This window comes from Galeopterus variegatus, unplaced genomic scaffold (genome assembly GCF_000696425.1).
Source record: "Galeopterus variegatus unplaced genomic scaffold, G_variegatus-3.0.2 Scaffold1606, whole genome shotgun sequence".
NCBI classification, from domain to species: Eukaryota; Metazoa; Chordata; class Mammalia; order Dermoptera; family Cynocephalidae; genus Galeopterus; species Galeopterus variegatus.
In genome coordinates, this window is record NW_007727717.1 from 74,875 (window position 1) to 89,804 (window position 14,930).

The 14,930-nt window shown below is 35.0% G+C and overlaps 1 protein-coding gene across 2 annotated transcripts in view; it reads left to right on the forward strand.

Annotated features, from left to right (window-relative positions):
- HHIP (hedgehog interacting protein) overlaps nucleotides 1-14,930 on the forward strand; it is a 94,257-nt gene that overhangs the window by 58,829 nt on the left and 20,498 nt on the right. For both annotated transcript variants that reach the window (XM_008577931.1, XM_008577932.1), the window contains exons 9-11: nucleotides 2,250-2,373; nucleotides 3,333-3,463; nucleotides 6,751-6,832. In XM_008577931.1, the coding sequence (XP_008576153.1) occupies nucleotides 2,250-2,373; nucleotides 3,333-3,463; nucleotides 6,751-6,832 (337 nt within the window). The remainder of the gene's footprint in view (nucleotides 1-2,249; nucleotides 2,374-3,332; nucleotides 3,464-6,750; nucleotides 6,833-14,930) is intronic.

The following is a 14,930-nucleotide window of genomic DNA, read 5'->3' on the forward strand; positions in this document are numbered from 1 at the left end:
GAAGAGAAAAGGATTTCTGCAAAATGAGCACTTAGGAAAGCATAAAAACACAGTGTAACAGTGGTAAGGGAGTAAATTGCTCACTTTTTAAAGGTAATTACTTGGTTATTACCTTTCCCATGGATTGAATAGGTCCAGAAAACTTAATGGACCTTCAAAAGTTAGCAACTTATACTTCGCTCATCTGAGAATGAAGATGAATAACTTCTATTTATTTAATATAATAAGGGAGAACTTGTCCTACCACTGTAAACACAGAGAAAAAACAAGTGTTAAGGGTAAGAAATTTCTCAATACCTAGCATGCTGGTCTCAGCAATTAAGAAAATTATAAGTGTTTCAAATAAGAACGAAATTTTTTTAAAAAGTGTTTGTTTTAGAGAAAACAAAGTAATCGGCTTGTAAAAGCAAGTCATAGGAATGGGATATTTAAACATTTTTAATAACATGACTACTAGAATATTTAGAGAGAATATATAAAAATATGAAGTTGGATAATAATGAAATCCAAAATACTTAGTGTTTTAATATTTTAGTATTTATTTATTCCTTTTGAAGAAAGCAATATATCAAATGTTATTATTATTCAGGGAACATAAGTAGATTAATATTATTAAATTGATTGCTTCTTTATTTATTAAATTACTGAAATTGATTGCTTCTTCTGTTTACTTATTCAATACCGATATTTATTTAGTACCAGGAATGAAGCAGCTGTGTTAGTTCATGTGGTATTCAGTTATTTTACTTTTTTTTTTTCAGGTATTTGAGTGTGTGTGTACATGTTAGAAAAGCCAAACCAAAGAATAATGTGGTTTAAAAAATAATCTGACTCACCAACTCAATGGAATTTTGGCTCTCTCTGTAGATTAGACTAAATTCTACAATCACATTAATTGAATTTCAGCTGAAACTGCTTACAGTATTAATAGTCCTATTTATGTATTTAAAAACACATCCCCAGTACTTACTACATGCTAGACCCTACAATAAGCACTTTGTAAACCTTACTTATTTCGTTCTCAGAACAATTCTACATTCTAGGCACTATAAAAGGCTACATTGTACAGATGGGGAAACTGAGGCAATAAAAGATTAATTATCACACAGCATGAAATAGCAGGGCCTAGATTTGACCCTGAGCAGCCTGACTTGAATTTGTGACCATAATCATTCAATTATGCTACCTCTCAGTGTGCTTGTTAATTAATACTTCTCTTATCTTTTCTACTTTTTATATCATACTCACCATTATCACATGGGAGGGCAAGAAGGCTTTAAAATTACTGTTTCTACAAAAGTTTTTGCATAAAATACTGCCTGTTGATAGTGACTTATTTGACATTAAATACATAAGAAGTAATTTTCAGATCAATTTGCAACTGGCTTTAAAGCTTCTCTATTAGCATACATATATTCAAGTATATAATGGCATGCATGGAAAGATTAAGATACATAATTATGCACATGTAATTCATGGGAATGATTGGAACAGACTCTGTTAACCACACAACTCTGTAAACAAAACTATTAAAATAAATGAAGATATTACTTGACTAAGTGACAGTGTTTTTAAATATACAGTACACATGGCTTTAAAGACCTTTTATGTACTATGCTTTTATTTTCATTAAAGTGTGAACTTTTAACATTTTTTTTTCCTTTTTGTCTTTTTTCATGACTGGTAACAGGATTGCAACCCTCGGTGTCGTGCCCACACCGCGCTCAACCAGTGAGCGGACCGGTCTCTATATGGGATCCGAACCCTCAGCGGGAGCGCCACCGCACTCCCAAGCACCGCACTCTACCGAGTGCGCCACCGGGCCGGCCCGAACTTTTAACATTTTAACATTTTATGTAATTGACAGATTTACTAAATATATAGACGCATTTCTAAAAAATTAAATGTTTTTTAAATTACATTGGTTCTAAAGTAAATAACCGTAATTTCCAAAATATCCAGAATTTAATTTCATTGAAAACTTGGTGTGTCTTAAGCAACTTCAACATCAGCAAGCATTTGCAGAGCATTCTCATTTCATTAAGCTGTACATGAAGATCCTTTAAATTCTGATACTATTTAAGCAAAGACTAATTATTTTCAGTAAATATCTATAGCAAGGATCCATCTCAGGCATCATGGAACACATATCAGACAGAGTTAAATTACTGTAATAATCGTTGCTTAAGCTACAATACTTTTACTTCATGGAAATGTTTCATTTGATTTAATGCTATGTTTCTTTCCAGAAAGTGAGCCATCACTTTTAGAATTCAAGCCATTCAGTAATGGTCCTTTGGTTGGTGGATTTGTTTACCGAGGCTGCCAGTCTGAAAGACTGTATGGAAGCTACGTGTTTGGAGATCGTAATGGGTAGGTTTCCTGATACCACAATTTTATATACCAAATGACATATCCATTGATCATTGGCAAACTGCCATAAAATGTTTACATAATTGTCTTTCTTTGGGGTCAGATCTGGGACACATATAAATATTATCACTTACTCTTAGTTCCACTATATAGTATATGGTGGTTGTTTTAATTGAAGAATTTCCAAAAAGATGCTTTTTCAACTGGCTTGATCAAGTTCATAAAATAATATTTAAGAATAGAGAAGTCTTCATATGGACTTTTTGTATTATTTAGGCTCTTCTCTTCATCCTCAACATAAATTTACCATGACAATGAGTAATTTGAAAACTATTCTTTTACATGAGTTGCATTAATATTTTTGGAATTATTTTGGAAGGTTAAGAATTTTTGGTTTTGCCAAATTTTCAGGACTTTGAGCAACAAAACGTAATTTTTCTCTATAGGTAGGAATACTACAAAATAAATTTTAGCCTAAATGTTTGAGGTCACATTGTGGATAACTATAAAAAACTCTTTGATGAAATCCAAATTAAGAATCTTGTTTCCCATGTCGCTGGCATTCAGACATATGGCAGAGCTGATACGCTTGGTCGCTACAAGGAACTAGAAAAGTGTACTGACCCCATGCTTTTCCCCTGTCCCTCTCTCTGATTAATAGCACAGCATGGAGTCTAGTCCTGGCGAGGAATTATCATTTTCTGGATGAAGGGGAGGGCTTTTCTCATACTCAGGTATTTTTAGTGCCCCTCCAAACAAAATATTACCTTTAGGTACTTTCTCTGCGTATGGGAATTTCACAGTACTCACACACATTATGGGCTACATTATTTTTCCCTTCATCAGCCAGGTCTATGGCGCAACAATTATTTATTGTGAATTTTATTTTAAACATTTTATTGTGATCTTTAAGCAAAAGCGTGTTTTCATTGTCGATTTATGGTATGTTTTTGTTACAGGAATTTCTTAACTCTCCAGCAAAGTCCTGTGACCAAGCAATGGCAAGAAAAACCCCTCTGTCTAGGCACCAGTGGTTCCTGCAGAGGCTACTTTTCAGGTCACATCCTGGGATTTGGAGAAGATGAGTTAGGTACTGTATAAACTATTTCTATCACATTCCATTCTCCATCCCTTGCTCAAGAGGCCTTGTTCAACCCTGAAAACAAAGTATAACAGTCTCATCCTTCATGTGTTGGAAATGTAATTAATCTACGGCAAATATGACCTACTGGAGAGATTAAAGAGAGTCCAGTTTCTTTTCCGGTGACCTTTCCTTGAGAGTCTTTTTATCTTATATCCACTCTGGAGATACAGAAGTAATAAAGCAGAAAAATGGGAGGCAAGAGAGAATTTCTGAGTTCTGAAAAGAGAATTTTTTAAATGGTTACTCATATTTTTGACTGTGCATCTGAGTAATTTGTTTACATTCCCTACCTGAAAACCTTTCTTTCCACTTACCCATGTCTCTTGGAATAAATGAAAAATTTGTTGGAATCTGAAACTCTCCTTACCCTCTATTCCCTAATATTTTTTTTCCCCATTGGGGCATAATAATCTGAATTGTGGATCTTCTTTTCATTAGAATAGAAATTATCTTCTCATTGACAATATAAGGACTAACAGGGAATATAGTTCTTAGCATATTTATCAAAAAGTATGCAGCTTAACAAGAAAAAGGAGTTGAAATTGGAATGTGACCGATCAGAGAGTGAAAATTTTACTCTCCTACTAATTTTATATTACAGGGATAAATGTAGCTTTTATAAAGACCGCCTTTAAAGAACAATGTCTAATCAAGCCATAGCTCCTATGCTCCTTTAGTCTCAAAGATGAATTTCTAGGCATAAAGAAGAATGTATGTTTCCCATCTAAATCAGAATATTTTCTCTAAATGTCCAGATTTGGTTTTCTTATATCAAATGAGGAATTTGCCAGAAATAGTTCCATGCCATTCACTTAGATTAATAAGGGATTCAGACAAGATTCCTGAAGCATGTAAAATATATTTCAGAGCCACAGGAATATAACAATTCAAAGGGAGATCCAATCTCTTCTTTTTTGTTCCAGCATTGAAAGCATTTTACAATTAATTTTTCCTTGACATTCTCCTACCCCAAAGGAACCAGAAAGATACTTTTTCTCATTTACATCCTCAGTAATATAATTTTAATTTTATTGGCAAACTCTGATTTTAAAAATAGTTAAATTGTTTGTGACAGAGTTAGAGATGAATGTTGTGACTGAATCATTTTGATTTTCCCAGACCTTACTACAAATGACTCTTCATCAATCGTCACATTAGCATCACCACCATTAATGAAAATATCTCAAATGTCTGTATACACATAATAATATGTTGGGAGCAAAATAAAAAAATAAAGCATGTACAGTCTTGACTCTCCAAAAGCTACAACCCTGTGTGGACCTCATAATTAAATAAAGACACATCATTTTGATTTTCCCAGACCTTACTACAAATGACTCTTCATCAATCGTCACATTAGCATCGCCACCATTAATGAAAATATCTCAAATGTCTGTATACACATAATAATATGTTGGGAGCAAAATAAAAAAAATAAAGCATGTACAGTCTTGACTCTCCAAAAGCTACAACCCTGTGTGGACCTCATAATTAAATAAAGACATTTTCTCTGAATTGTGTTTTAATGTGCAACTCCTTAGATTTAATTGAAGAGCCATATAAGAAAATGAGTAAGATTTTGCTCCTTTTGAAACAAAAGGTCATGAGAGTCTAGTATTTTGTGTGTGTGTGTTATTTTGTTACATCTGAAATCAGGATGAATTTGTTGTGAGGATTAAATGAGATAAACTATATAATTTGACAAAATAAATATTAATTTTTTTGCTTACATTCCTTTGCTTTTTACCTTTATTTTTTCTATTGTGTCTGTGCTTTTAGTATAAACCTCTTAATATCTTGTACAGAAAAATAGTAGCATGTGATTAATGCACAATAAGAGAGTGGAATAGAGTAGACTAAATTAAGAACTATTTCATGAGTTAGAACCAAATATACATTTTAAAACCTTATAAACGTATAATCATAAATACGGCTTCTAATTCTATATTCATGTGATCCATTCTATACATTGAATTTTATGGGAGTAGTGGTAATAAACAAGGGTGGTTCTCTCCTGAAAGAACCAGCATCGTTGTTGTACCTCATCATCATGAATATAGCCTAGCATCGAGAGAGAGAGTTGAGAATGAGCATCAAGGTCTTTCTCTCTTTCTTTCTCTCCTTGCCTCAATATTTATTTTAATATATTTTGATACATTTTAATATATTTTTTAAAAGCTAAAGATTATAAAGGAGTACCACAATTCCATCTGGCCCCAAATCATCAATTAGCAGTAACAACTTCGTAACCCAAAACTTTCAATCTTGGATACAAATAAATAAGATAAAACTTGTCTATTCAACACTCAGTCTACAAATATTTATTGAGCTCCTATTCTGTGCCAAGCTCTGTTCTGGCATTGGAAGTACAGCAACAGATAAAGAGACAAAAATCTAAGCTAATTTCATGAGACTTATATTGTAAAAGAGTAGGGCAATGAAAATAAATCTTAAAAAAAATACTGTATGTCAACTGCTAATGAGTGCTTTGAAGAAAAATTTAGTAGTGAATTTTAGAGGGATTATTGGGAGTTGAGGAAGGTGTAATTTTAAATAGTGCAGTCAGGAAAGTTGATATTTGAGCACAGACTTGAAGGAGGGGGAAAAGTGAACCTGGTGGAGATCCACTGGAGGACAGGAGGACAGCCAGCCATAACCTGAGACCGGAGCCTGGGGCAGGAACCCGCCTCACAGGTGCAAAGCCAAGAGGCTAGTGAGGCTGGGGAGGACTGAACAAGAGGAAAAAACATTGCAGATGAGGTCAGAGCAGTGAGAGAGGACCTCATAGGATATTGTCAGGAACTACTTTGCTCTGTGAGAGATGTAAAGCCATTGGAGAGTATTGCAATGAAGGAATGTGATATGAGTTACATGATCTAACTCCTTTGAAAAGAATTGCCATGGCTGGTACATGATAATAAACGTAAAACAAGGGTAGAAACAGGGAGCTCAATTAGCAGGTTGTTGCCAGAATCCAGGTGAGAGATAATATCTGCTTGTACTGGAGCAGTAGTGGATGTGTAAAGAAGTGATCGGAATCTGGATGCATTCTGGATGCACCATGAAGATAGACTTGTGAGAGACTCTTTCGTAATCTTTAGGCAAGTGATTTTCCTAAAGATAGATGGAGATATATATAGATAGAAAATAGAGATATATGATATCTGCTAAGTAAGGTCTTGCAATGCATGCTGTGAATTATTGTTAATTATTGTTATGTCTCTCTCCAACAGGTGAAGTTTACATCTTATCAAGCAGTAAAAGTATGACCCAGACTCACAATGGAAAACTCTACAAAATTGTAGATCCCAAAAGGTGAGATTTCTTTTTATCCCTATAAGTCAAGTCATATTCTTCTTCAAGGTATTTTAGTTCATTCAAATTAGTGATAGAAGAGTTGCAGTTAGTCATCAGCCAAGATGAACGCTTCTGCCCTTTCCATGTGCTAAGGACTGTCCAGTCTATGAGAGCTGGACTGGACTATATAGAACTTTAAAAGCTTGTTTCTGTTGTTGTTGTCATCGCAGAGCAGCATTATAGTGAGGAATCAGCATCCTTAGTTAAAAGCGAGAGGTGGACCCTGACGTGTGAGGCAGTGGCTTAGGCTCTGGTGTTGGAAGCGATAAATTCTCCTTATTTTTGAGAAAATGAGAAACATGCTGGCAGACATTACAGCTGCTTAATATGATTTTTGTTAGGCAATCAGGATGTTATTTTGGCAGTTCAACATCTGAGCCTCATTTCAAAACTATCTGAAAGCTCATGGCTCTCATGAAGACTGCTGTGACTAAACAAATGAAAACTGAAGAAGTGTTTTGTTATTTACCTCCGCAAAAGGAGGATTAGAATGTTTTAATCCTTTAAAGAGTATGTTTGTCCCGCTGCTGTTCCTTCCTATCCGCCCATCACAACATCAACACACACACACACACAACTTTCAGATCATCTTGACTCATAATCAGTCAGTTGTTAATTTCATGAATTAAAAACCTGAACTACCAGAAACTGCTAAATTTATATCCTGTCAAATAGACATTAGTCATAAGTTTGGAAACAACTAACTGTAACAAAGCCTAGGTGCCCTCGCAGATACAGCTGTTATTGAACACTAGTAGTTGTTAGCCACACCATGCTGCAAACAAATGTCAAATTCCTTCCAAATTAACTTATTTTCTAGAGCCTGCTTGTAAATTTAGATTTCTGATTTTCAAGTCTCTTTCAAGAGAATAAATTCTAATAATCTGAAAAGTTTAGTAAAGGCATTGATTTAGTTCCATTTAAAAAATATTATGTGTAAGTTGCAAATTGTGTATGTTTTTCTGAAAAAAAAGCCACTAACTAACAAAAGGGAGATTCTCATCCCTTTACTATACCACAAAAACTTTCCTGAGGGAAATATAGGTTGACTTTGGCTACTGCAGAACGAAAAGAAGAATCCATTGTAAATGGCCTCTCAGAGTATCACATGCCACGTGTCATGCTGATAGCTGACAGCATTCCTTCATTAACAGTCCACATTTTCTTTCACAATAAGGGAAGTACTCATCTATACACTGAAGGGAATGGTTTTCCTCCTTGAGTATGAAATAAATGTCCTCTTTGAGAAAAGCGAAGAAATGAATAAAAAAATATCCCTTAGGGCCGGCCTGGTGGCGCACTGGAGAGTGCGCCGCTTGGGAGAGCGGCGGCGCTCCCGCTGAGGGTTCGGATCCCATGTAGAGACCGGTTCCCGCTCACTGGCTGAGCGCGGTGCGGGCGCAACACCGAGGGTTGCGATCCCATTGCCAGTCCCCGGTACAGGCGTGACACCAAGGGTTGCGATCCCGTTACCGGTCAGTAAAAAAGATAAAAAGGAAAAAAAAAAATATCACTTAGGTGATTGTTGAGGTTGGCAACATTAATAGTGAAAAGCAAACTAATGTTAATTCCTAAAACAGCAGTATTCTAATGATTCATAATGAGGCATAGGGATTTCGCTCAGATCTAATGCAATTAGTTTCAAAATAGTTACTGTTACTCCATTATGTTGTCCAAGTTGATAGACTTTTGCAAGCTTCCCAGTCGTTGTAATGAGTTCTCTCTCCTCCTCACAAAAATCTTTCTCTCTTCGTCTGCATTGTTTAGTCTGTTGGTGAGTTGAGGTGAATTTTACACCTTCAATCCGTTATTAGTGTCTAATTACCAGGATTGCCATAAGGGACCTTGGCTTTGTGATTTTAGGGCCTCCTCTAGTAGGGTGGTCTCAGAGTGACATACCTGAAGGCCTGACTTCTCATTATGGTGCCTGTTTCTGGTGAGTCATGTCATGTGTGGGGCCAGGGTTAAGATTTGTGTTTGCTTTTCAGAAGGTGGGGGAAGTAACAGAGTCTCAGAAACACCGTCCTTGTACACAGGCTTAGGCATAAATTTCAAAATTAAACTGACTATAAGAAAACAAATGTTTTTATAAACATTTGTTGGGAGCCTCATGCTGTTTCGATTTGGATGCCAACGTTTATTATTATAGTATTTCTCCCTAGAAGAGTTGAAGTTCTATATAAGCAGACACTTAAGTATGTGAATGGGATTATTTTGGAAACACGAGCTAATTGCTAGCATAGTAGTGTTCAGGATGTCTGCATCAGAGCACAACTGTTTTTCTAAAACATCTGAGGCGGAATTTGAAGAACCTCATCAACTAAAAAAACAATATATTGACAGGTCTTGTTATATCAAAAATCTACCTCACATTAAACTCTTAGGTTAATTGTATTCTTGTGGAGGAGCCCCCTGATTTGTCAGAATAATGTTTTCTGAATAACTTTCAAAAGTCTGTTGATTTATGGCCTTTGTAGAAACACCAGATTACAAAATTTTTATATTCTATATTATGAGTCATAGAAGTTACATTGTTACCACAAGATATATGTTTTTTATGTTTTTCTATTTTTCCCTACACACACACACATGCACGCACACACACACACACACACACAGGTACACACACACACACAAAAGATGAGGGAGTTTCAAAAATATATGCAATATGGTTTAAGTCATTTTGGCAAAAGCAGATGAGGTTCCAGTATTACTACCTCAGTCTGTAAGGACGATCTGGTCTAAGGCTATAATTTACATAATTATTTACATAAGTTTCAAATCATTTACAGTGGGCAGCCTTATCAGAAAAGGCTAGCAAGATAACCTGTTTTAAAGATCAAATGACATTATTTATAATGAAAAACAATTCAAAAAATAAGAATGCAACCAGGTTTTCCTAATGCTTACCTAGAATTCAGGAGTTGTTTAATGGAAGAAAAAAAAAAATCTTCCATAGGGAAACAGAAGAGGAATGAATTTTGCCTCCATGGTAGAACATTGAATACCAATCACTCAGCTGGCTCGGCCAACTTAGAGTGTCCCAAAGTCTCTGGTACTGGGTTCAGCATGCCTGGCCTCGGGGTCTTCTTCAGCTAACAGTTGCGTAAAACAGATTTAGATACACTAAGCACAAGATCTGGGCAGTAATTTTAGTGCCATTTGGTAGTGCCATCTGAAACTAGTCAAGACTAGGAGTGAGTTTATCCTGGGAGAAAAGGGAGTCAGTTGGTCTGGCCTCTGACTCTTCCTTAGTGTGGGACCCTGCAGAAGTTGTTTCACCATACTGTGCTCCTGTGCCCATTAAAAAAAGCACAGATGATCATTCTGTTCCTGCTTCATTTCTACCGAGGGTTGTGAAGGTAAGTAAATAATATATTTAAAACATATTGAATTCTTTAGTATTGTTGGCATTTGTTTCACACATTCCAGAATTATTTTCAGGTGATCTATTAACTCTTAAGGTTCTCTTAGTTCCAAAATTGGGATAAAGGAGTCCATGGAGCTTTAAAGGGCTCTTAATACCTAGTTTTCAAAAGTCCAAATCATGCCTTGGATGATTTCTTTTTACTAAGTCTTTGCAGAATTAAACAAATGCTCTGGCAGGATGGAAATGAAAGAATTCTGGCAGAATTATGTAACTTCCAAGCTTTATTTTTATAGAACTCAACTTTTTTCACACTATTGACAAAAATTCTTTAGTTTTTGTTTCTGATTAACTTAAACCAAATGACCTTTTTTAAAAAAATTTTGAAATGTTTCCATGGTTTATTTCTCCAGGAATCTGCAAAACAAAATTATTATTAATCATGTTGATTCAATTACTATGTACCCACTCTTTCTATATTTTAAAATATTGCTTATCTGTTACCCACCCAAGTCAGACAGACCATTCCCTTAAGAGGACTATAAATTAACAATGCAAACTCCAGGCTTGAGAGGTCATTTTACAGAAATGCTGTATCCCAAACTCCTCTGTGACCAATATCAAAACTGCCCCTCATGCCTCTGCCCAACTCCCCCCCCCATATCACCCCACTTACTGCTCTTGTTTATTTATTTTTTTTAATATCATCATCCTACTCCTGATTATACTGGATGCTAGAGAGTGCTTTTTTCAAAAAAATCACTTCATAAGGGGAAATGGGTTCTGTTTATCCTTTGCATATGTCTCAGAGAGCCAGCAGGCAGCCCTGCCATCCTAAAGAAAGTCATACATAATAGAGCAGCTTTAGCCCAATAAGCCAGTCTAGTCCCAATTCATCAGTCAAAGTTTTATGCAAGTGGCCCCCCTAAGTTGATAAATTCCCACAGAGCCTGTTGACCCAGCTGCCTAGTCCTCTTGCAGCAGGTGGTGTTTTCATGGCCACCCTGACAGTAATACAAACTGTTTAGCAGCTCCATTGACCTTTCAGCTATTAACAGGGATACAGGCTCCACTAGGGACTAGTTTTCAAACATGACAGAATTTCTTAACACTAGAGGTCATGAACAAGTATATGCCCTATAAAAATTCATTCCGCATGGTGGATTTGAAGTCAAAAAGACAAGGAAGCATTTGCCTCATTTTTGCTATTATTATTATTATTATATGTATCTAATAATCAAGAATGGGTTTCTACTTATCTTCCTGCTTATATTTTATTCTTAATACGCTATATTTCATGTTGTGGTGCACAATACCTTTTTAACTAACACATCCTTCCTAAGCATTTCATACAGCATCTGAACTTTTAAAGATATATTACAAAAGAATTGGACAATATCAAAGTCAAAACTTCTAATGAATGGATGAGCGTGTGTACATAATAATAGTCTAAATATATCACGAATTTTATTCATGCTTTAGCGAGATTTGCATATGTGTATATATGTACAAGCACACTTAAACATACTCAGGTAATAGATTCAATGTTGCATAGAGATCACTTATTTCAAAATACACAGAAAATATTAGATAATTCATGAAAAAAACTTGTGACTGTTATTTCAAAATGCTCATATGTGTTGTTTTTTTAAAAATAATCATATGCCTTAACGTTTATAAAACACAAAGCTAATTCTATTTCTCCCCCACTTTAAATCTTTCACCAATTTCCCACAGCCAAAATGAATCTAAACTCTTTATTTTTCCCCCAGCTTTATTAAGTTACAACTGACAAATAAGAATTGTATACATTTACAGTGTAGAATGTGATATTTTGATAAATGGATACATTGTGAAATGATTAAACCAAGCTAATTAACATATTATCACCTCACATACTTTTTTTTTTAAGGTGAGGACATATAGACGTTTTCTTATATCTATATCCTATTTCCTGGAGATATGACATATGATCACAGCATTCACAGAAATTTTTTGTTTTATGCTAATTATAATCTTTGTTGACCTATCAATTTTGAATATTGGAATACCAACTCCTATAGTAATTGTACAGATTGCTATGAAAACTTGATTGAATTGCCACTTACAAATAATATTCATTTTAAAAGATATAAAATGGAGAATATGAATAATGAAAAATATATTCTTCAAAATGAGACTCATTTATTGAGTCAAAAATTTTTAAACATTTTTTTTTTAATTCTCACGTCCACTCCCCACCCTAACACACTCCCCGCTGGTATAATGCTGGAAGTTTGATATTATTAGACCTTCTGAATATCTTATTCTTTTATTGCAAGACAGTGAATCATCAGATATTACAGTAGCGGAGATAAAGACAGATTTAATGTTGTATTAAAAATGTCTAAAACAGTCATGCAAATTTTGTGAAAAGATATTTTCTAGGGGAAGGTGTAGCTTTCAAAGAAAAACCTGCATCTTAGCATCATTTTGTTACTAATTCATTTTAGTTGAGTTTAAAAATTTGTTCCTTAAATGATTTATTTTTGTCAACATTGACAAATTAATTGACAAGCATAACATTAAAATTTGGGAATTTGTCACCCTAATCATCATTAAAGTGAATGTAAACTGATATTTTGTGTTCTTTTATAGGACAGAAACTTGTTTCAAAGTTTACTCCTATAACGCATTTAGCGATATTTAAAATTTCTACCTTCGTGTGATATGAAATTAAAACACTAGTAGATGTGTTGCTTTGTAAGTGGGCAAATGGAGATAAGAATTTATTTTTAAGATGATTTGTAAAATAAAAATACTGCATTCTTTAAGTATTTTGAATTATATTATGATCAAAGTGTTATTTTATTTATTAATATTAGTTGTCACTCTCCTGGATTAATTTGGTCTCAATAAAAATGGATAAACTTAGAAAAAAAATTTACTGGTTGTATTAAGTTACATAAGCATTAAAAATGCCTACTTTTCCTATTACAGACATTTCTTATTTAGTGTTTAACATTTTTTATCAATTATGGTTTATGAATTAATTTTTTAAGTTAAAAGGTTGATTTTTGGACATAAAATTCTGAACAAAATGTACTTCCATCTTTATATTAAGAAAAAATGGCATTGGCTTTTTGATTGAAACCTAATATTTTAGCTTCAATTTTTTAATCATATATAAAACAGTAGAGGTATAAGATACAGATGTAAGATAAAGGTACAGAGTAAGTACAGATATAACCCAAGATTTCTGATTTCATCAGTCTACAAGTATATTCTGCATTTTTGTGTTGGAGATACTCTATTTTGTACTGTGGTGGAGAAAATGAATGAACTTGGTTCCATCTCCTAAGGAGCTTATGAGTTAAATAACACTTTGTAACAAAAAAAAATTATGCCAGAACATTTTACTTTATAAATTGCCAAATTAATGGTCTAGAAGGTACTGAGGTAGATAAAGCTCACCATGATTTGGCTTCCCATTCAACAGTGTGATTTCCTTCAACACTAATGAGCTCATGTATAGTAAAGAATGATGTCTGAAATAATGTGAAATTTTGTAGCTTTTCAAGTAAGTGTAGCCAGAATTATGAGGAAAGGAACATGCCCTCAGTATAGCTGTTGTATAGGCAGAAAGAGCCTTCTCAGCTGAGTGGTCAAATGAAAAATAAGTGCCTGCACTGGTTTTCCCTCTCCCCAGAGGGACCCCAGTCCTGCACGGCTCTCTGCAGGTTACTCTTCGTCTTGAGTTCAGATCCCCACTTCCATCACCACTTTGTTTTTTTGTTTCTAATCTGCCAGAGACAGGTTCCAGCCACTGCTGAGCTGCTCACTGTGTTGTTACCCAAACTATCCCCCAAGGTCCCAACTTTTGTTTTTGTTAGTGCTTTAGTTACAAAGTTGCACAGACCTTAAAAGATCTGCCCAAAACCGATTTTTTCCCATAAACCCTTGTGTTAGTCCACTTGGGCTGCTATAACAAAATATCTGGGTGGCTTAAACAGCAGACATTTTTTTATCACAGTCCTGGAGTCTAGAAAATTCAAGATAAGTGTGCAGGCATGGTTGGATTCTTGGCTGACTTGCAAACAGCTGCCAATTGTATCTGATTCACACGGCAGAGAAAGATGGAGAGCAAGCTCTCCAGTGATTCCCCTTATGAAGGTACTACTCCCATCATGGGTGCTCTACCCTAATGATCTCATCCAAACCTGATTACCTTCCAAACGCCCCATCTCCTAGTACTATCAAACTGGGGGTTAGAGTCTCAACATATGAAGGTGAGGGGCACGCAGACATTCAGTTCATAACAGCTCCATTATCTTTAGTATGCAATTTTATGGAATATAAGATTTTTCAGGAACATGTACATTGAATGAAAATAGAAATGCCTATGTTTCTATATTCTTTTTTTTTTTTTTTCAAAAGATGACCGGTAAGGGGATCTTAACCCTTGACTTGGTGTTGTCAGCACCACGCTCAGCCAGTGAGCGAACCGGCCATCCCTATGTGGGATCCGAACCCGGGGCCTTGGTGTTATCAGCACCGCACTCTCCCGAGTGAGCCACGGGCTGGCCCCCTATGTTTCTATATTCACCACTAATACTTATAGTTAATCTGTGTCTTAGTCCTTTTCTATTGCTTATAACAAAATACCCCAAACTGGTTAATTTATAAGAAAATGAAATGTATTTCTTACAG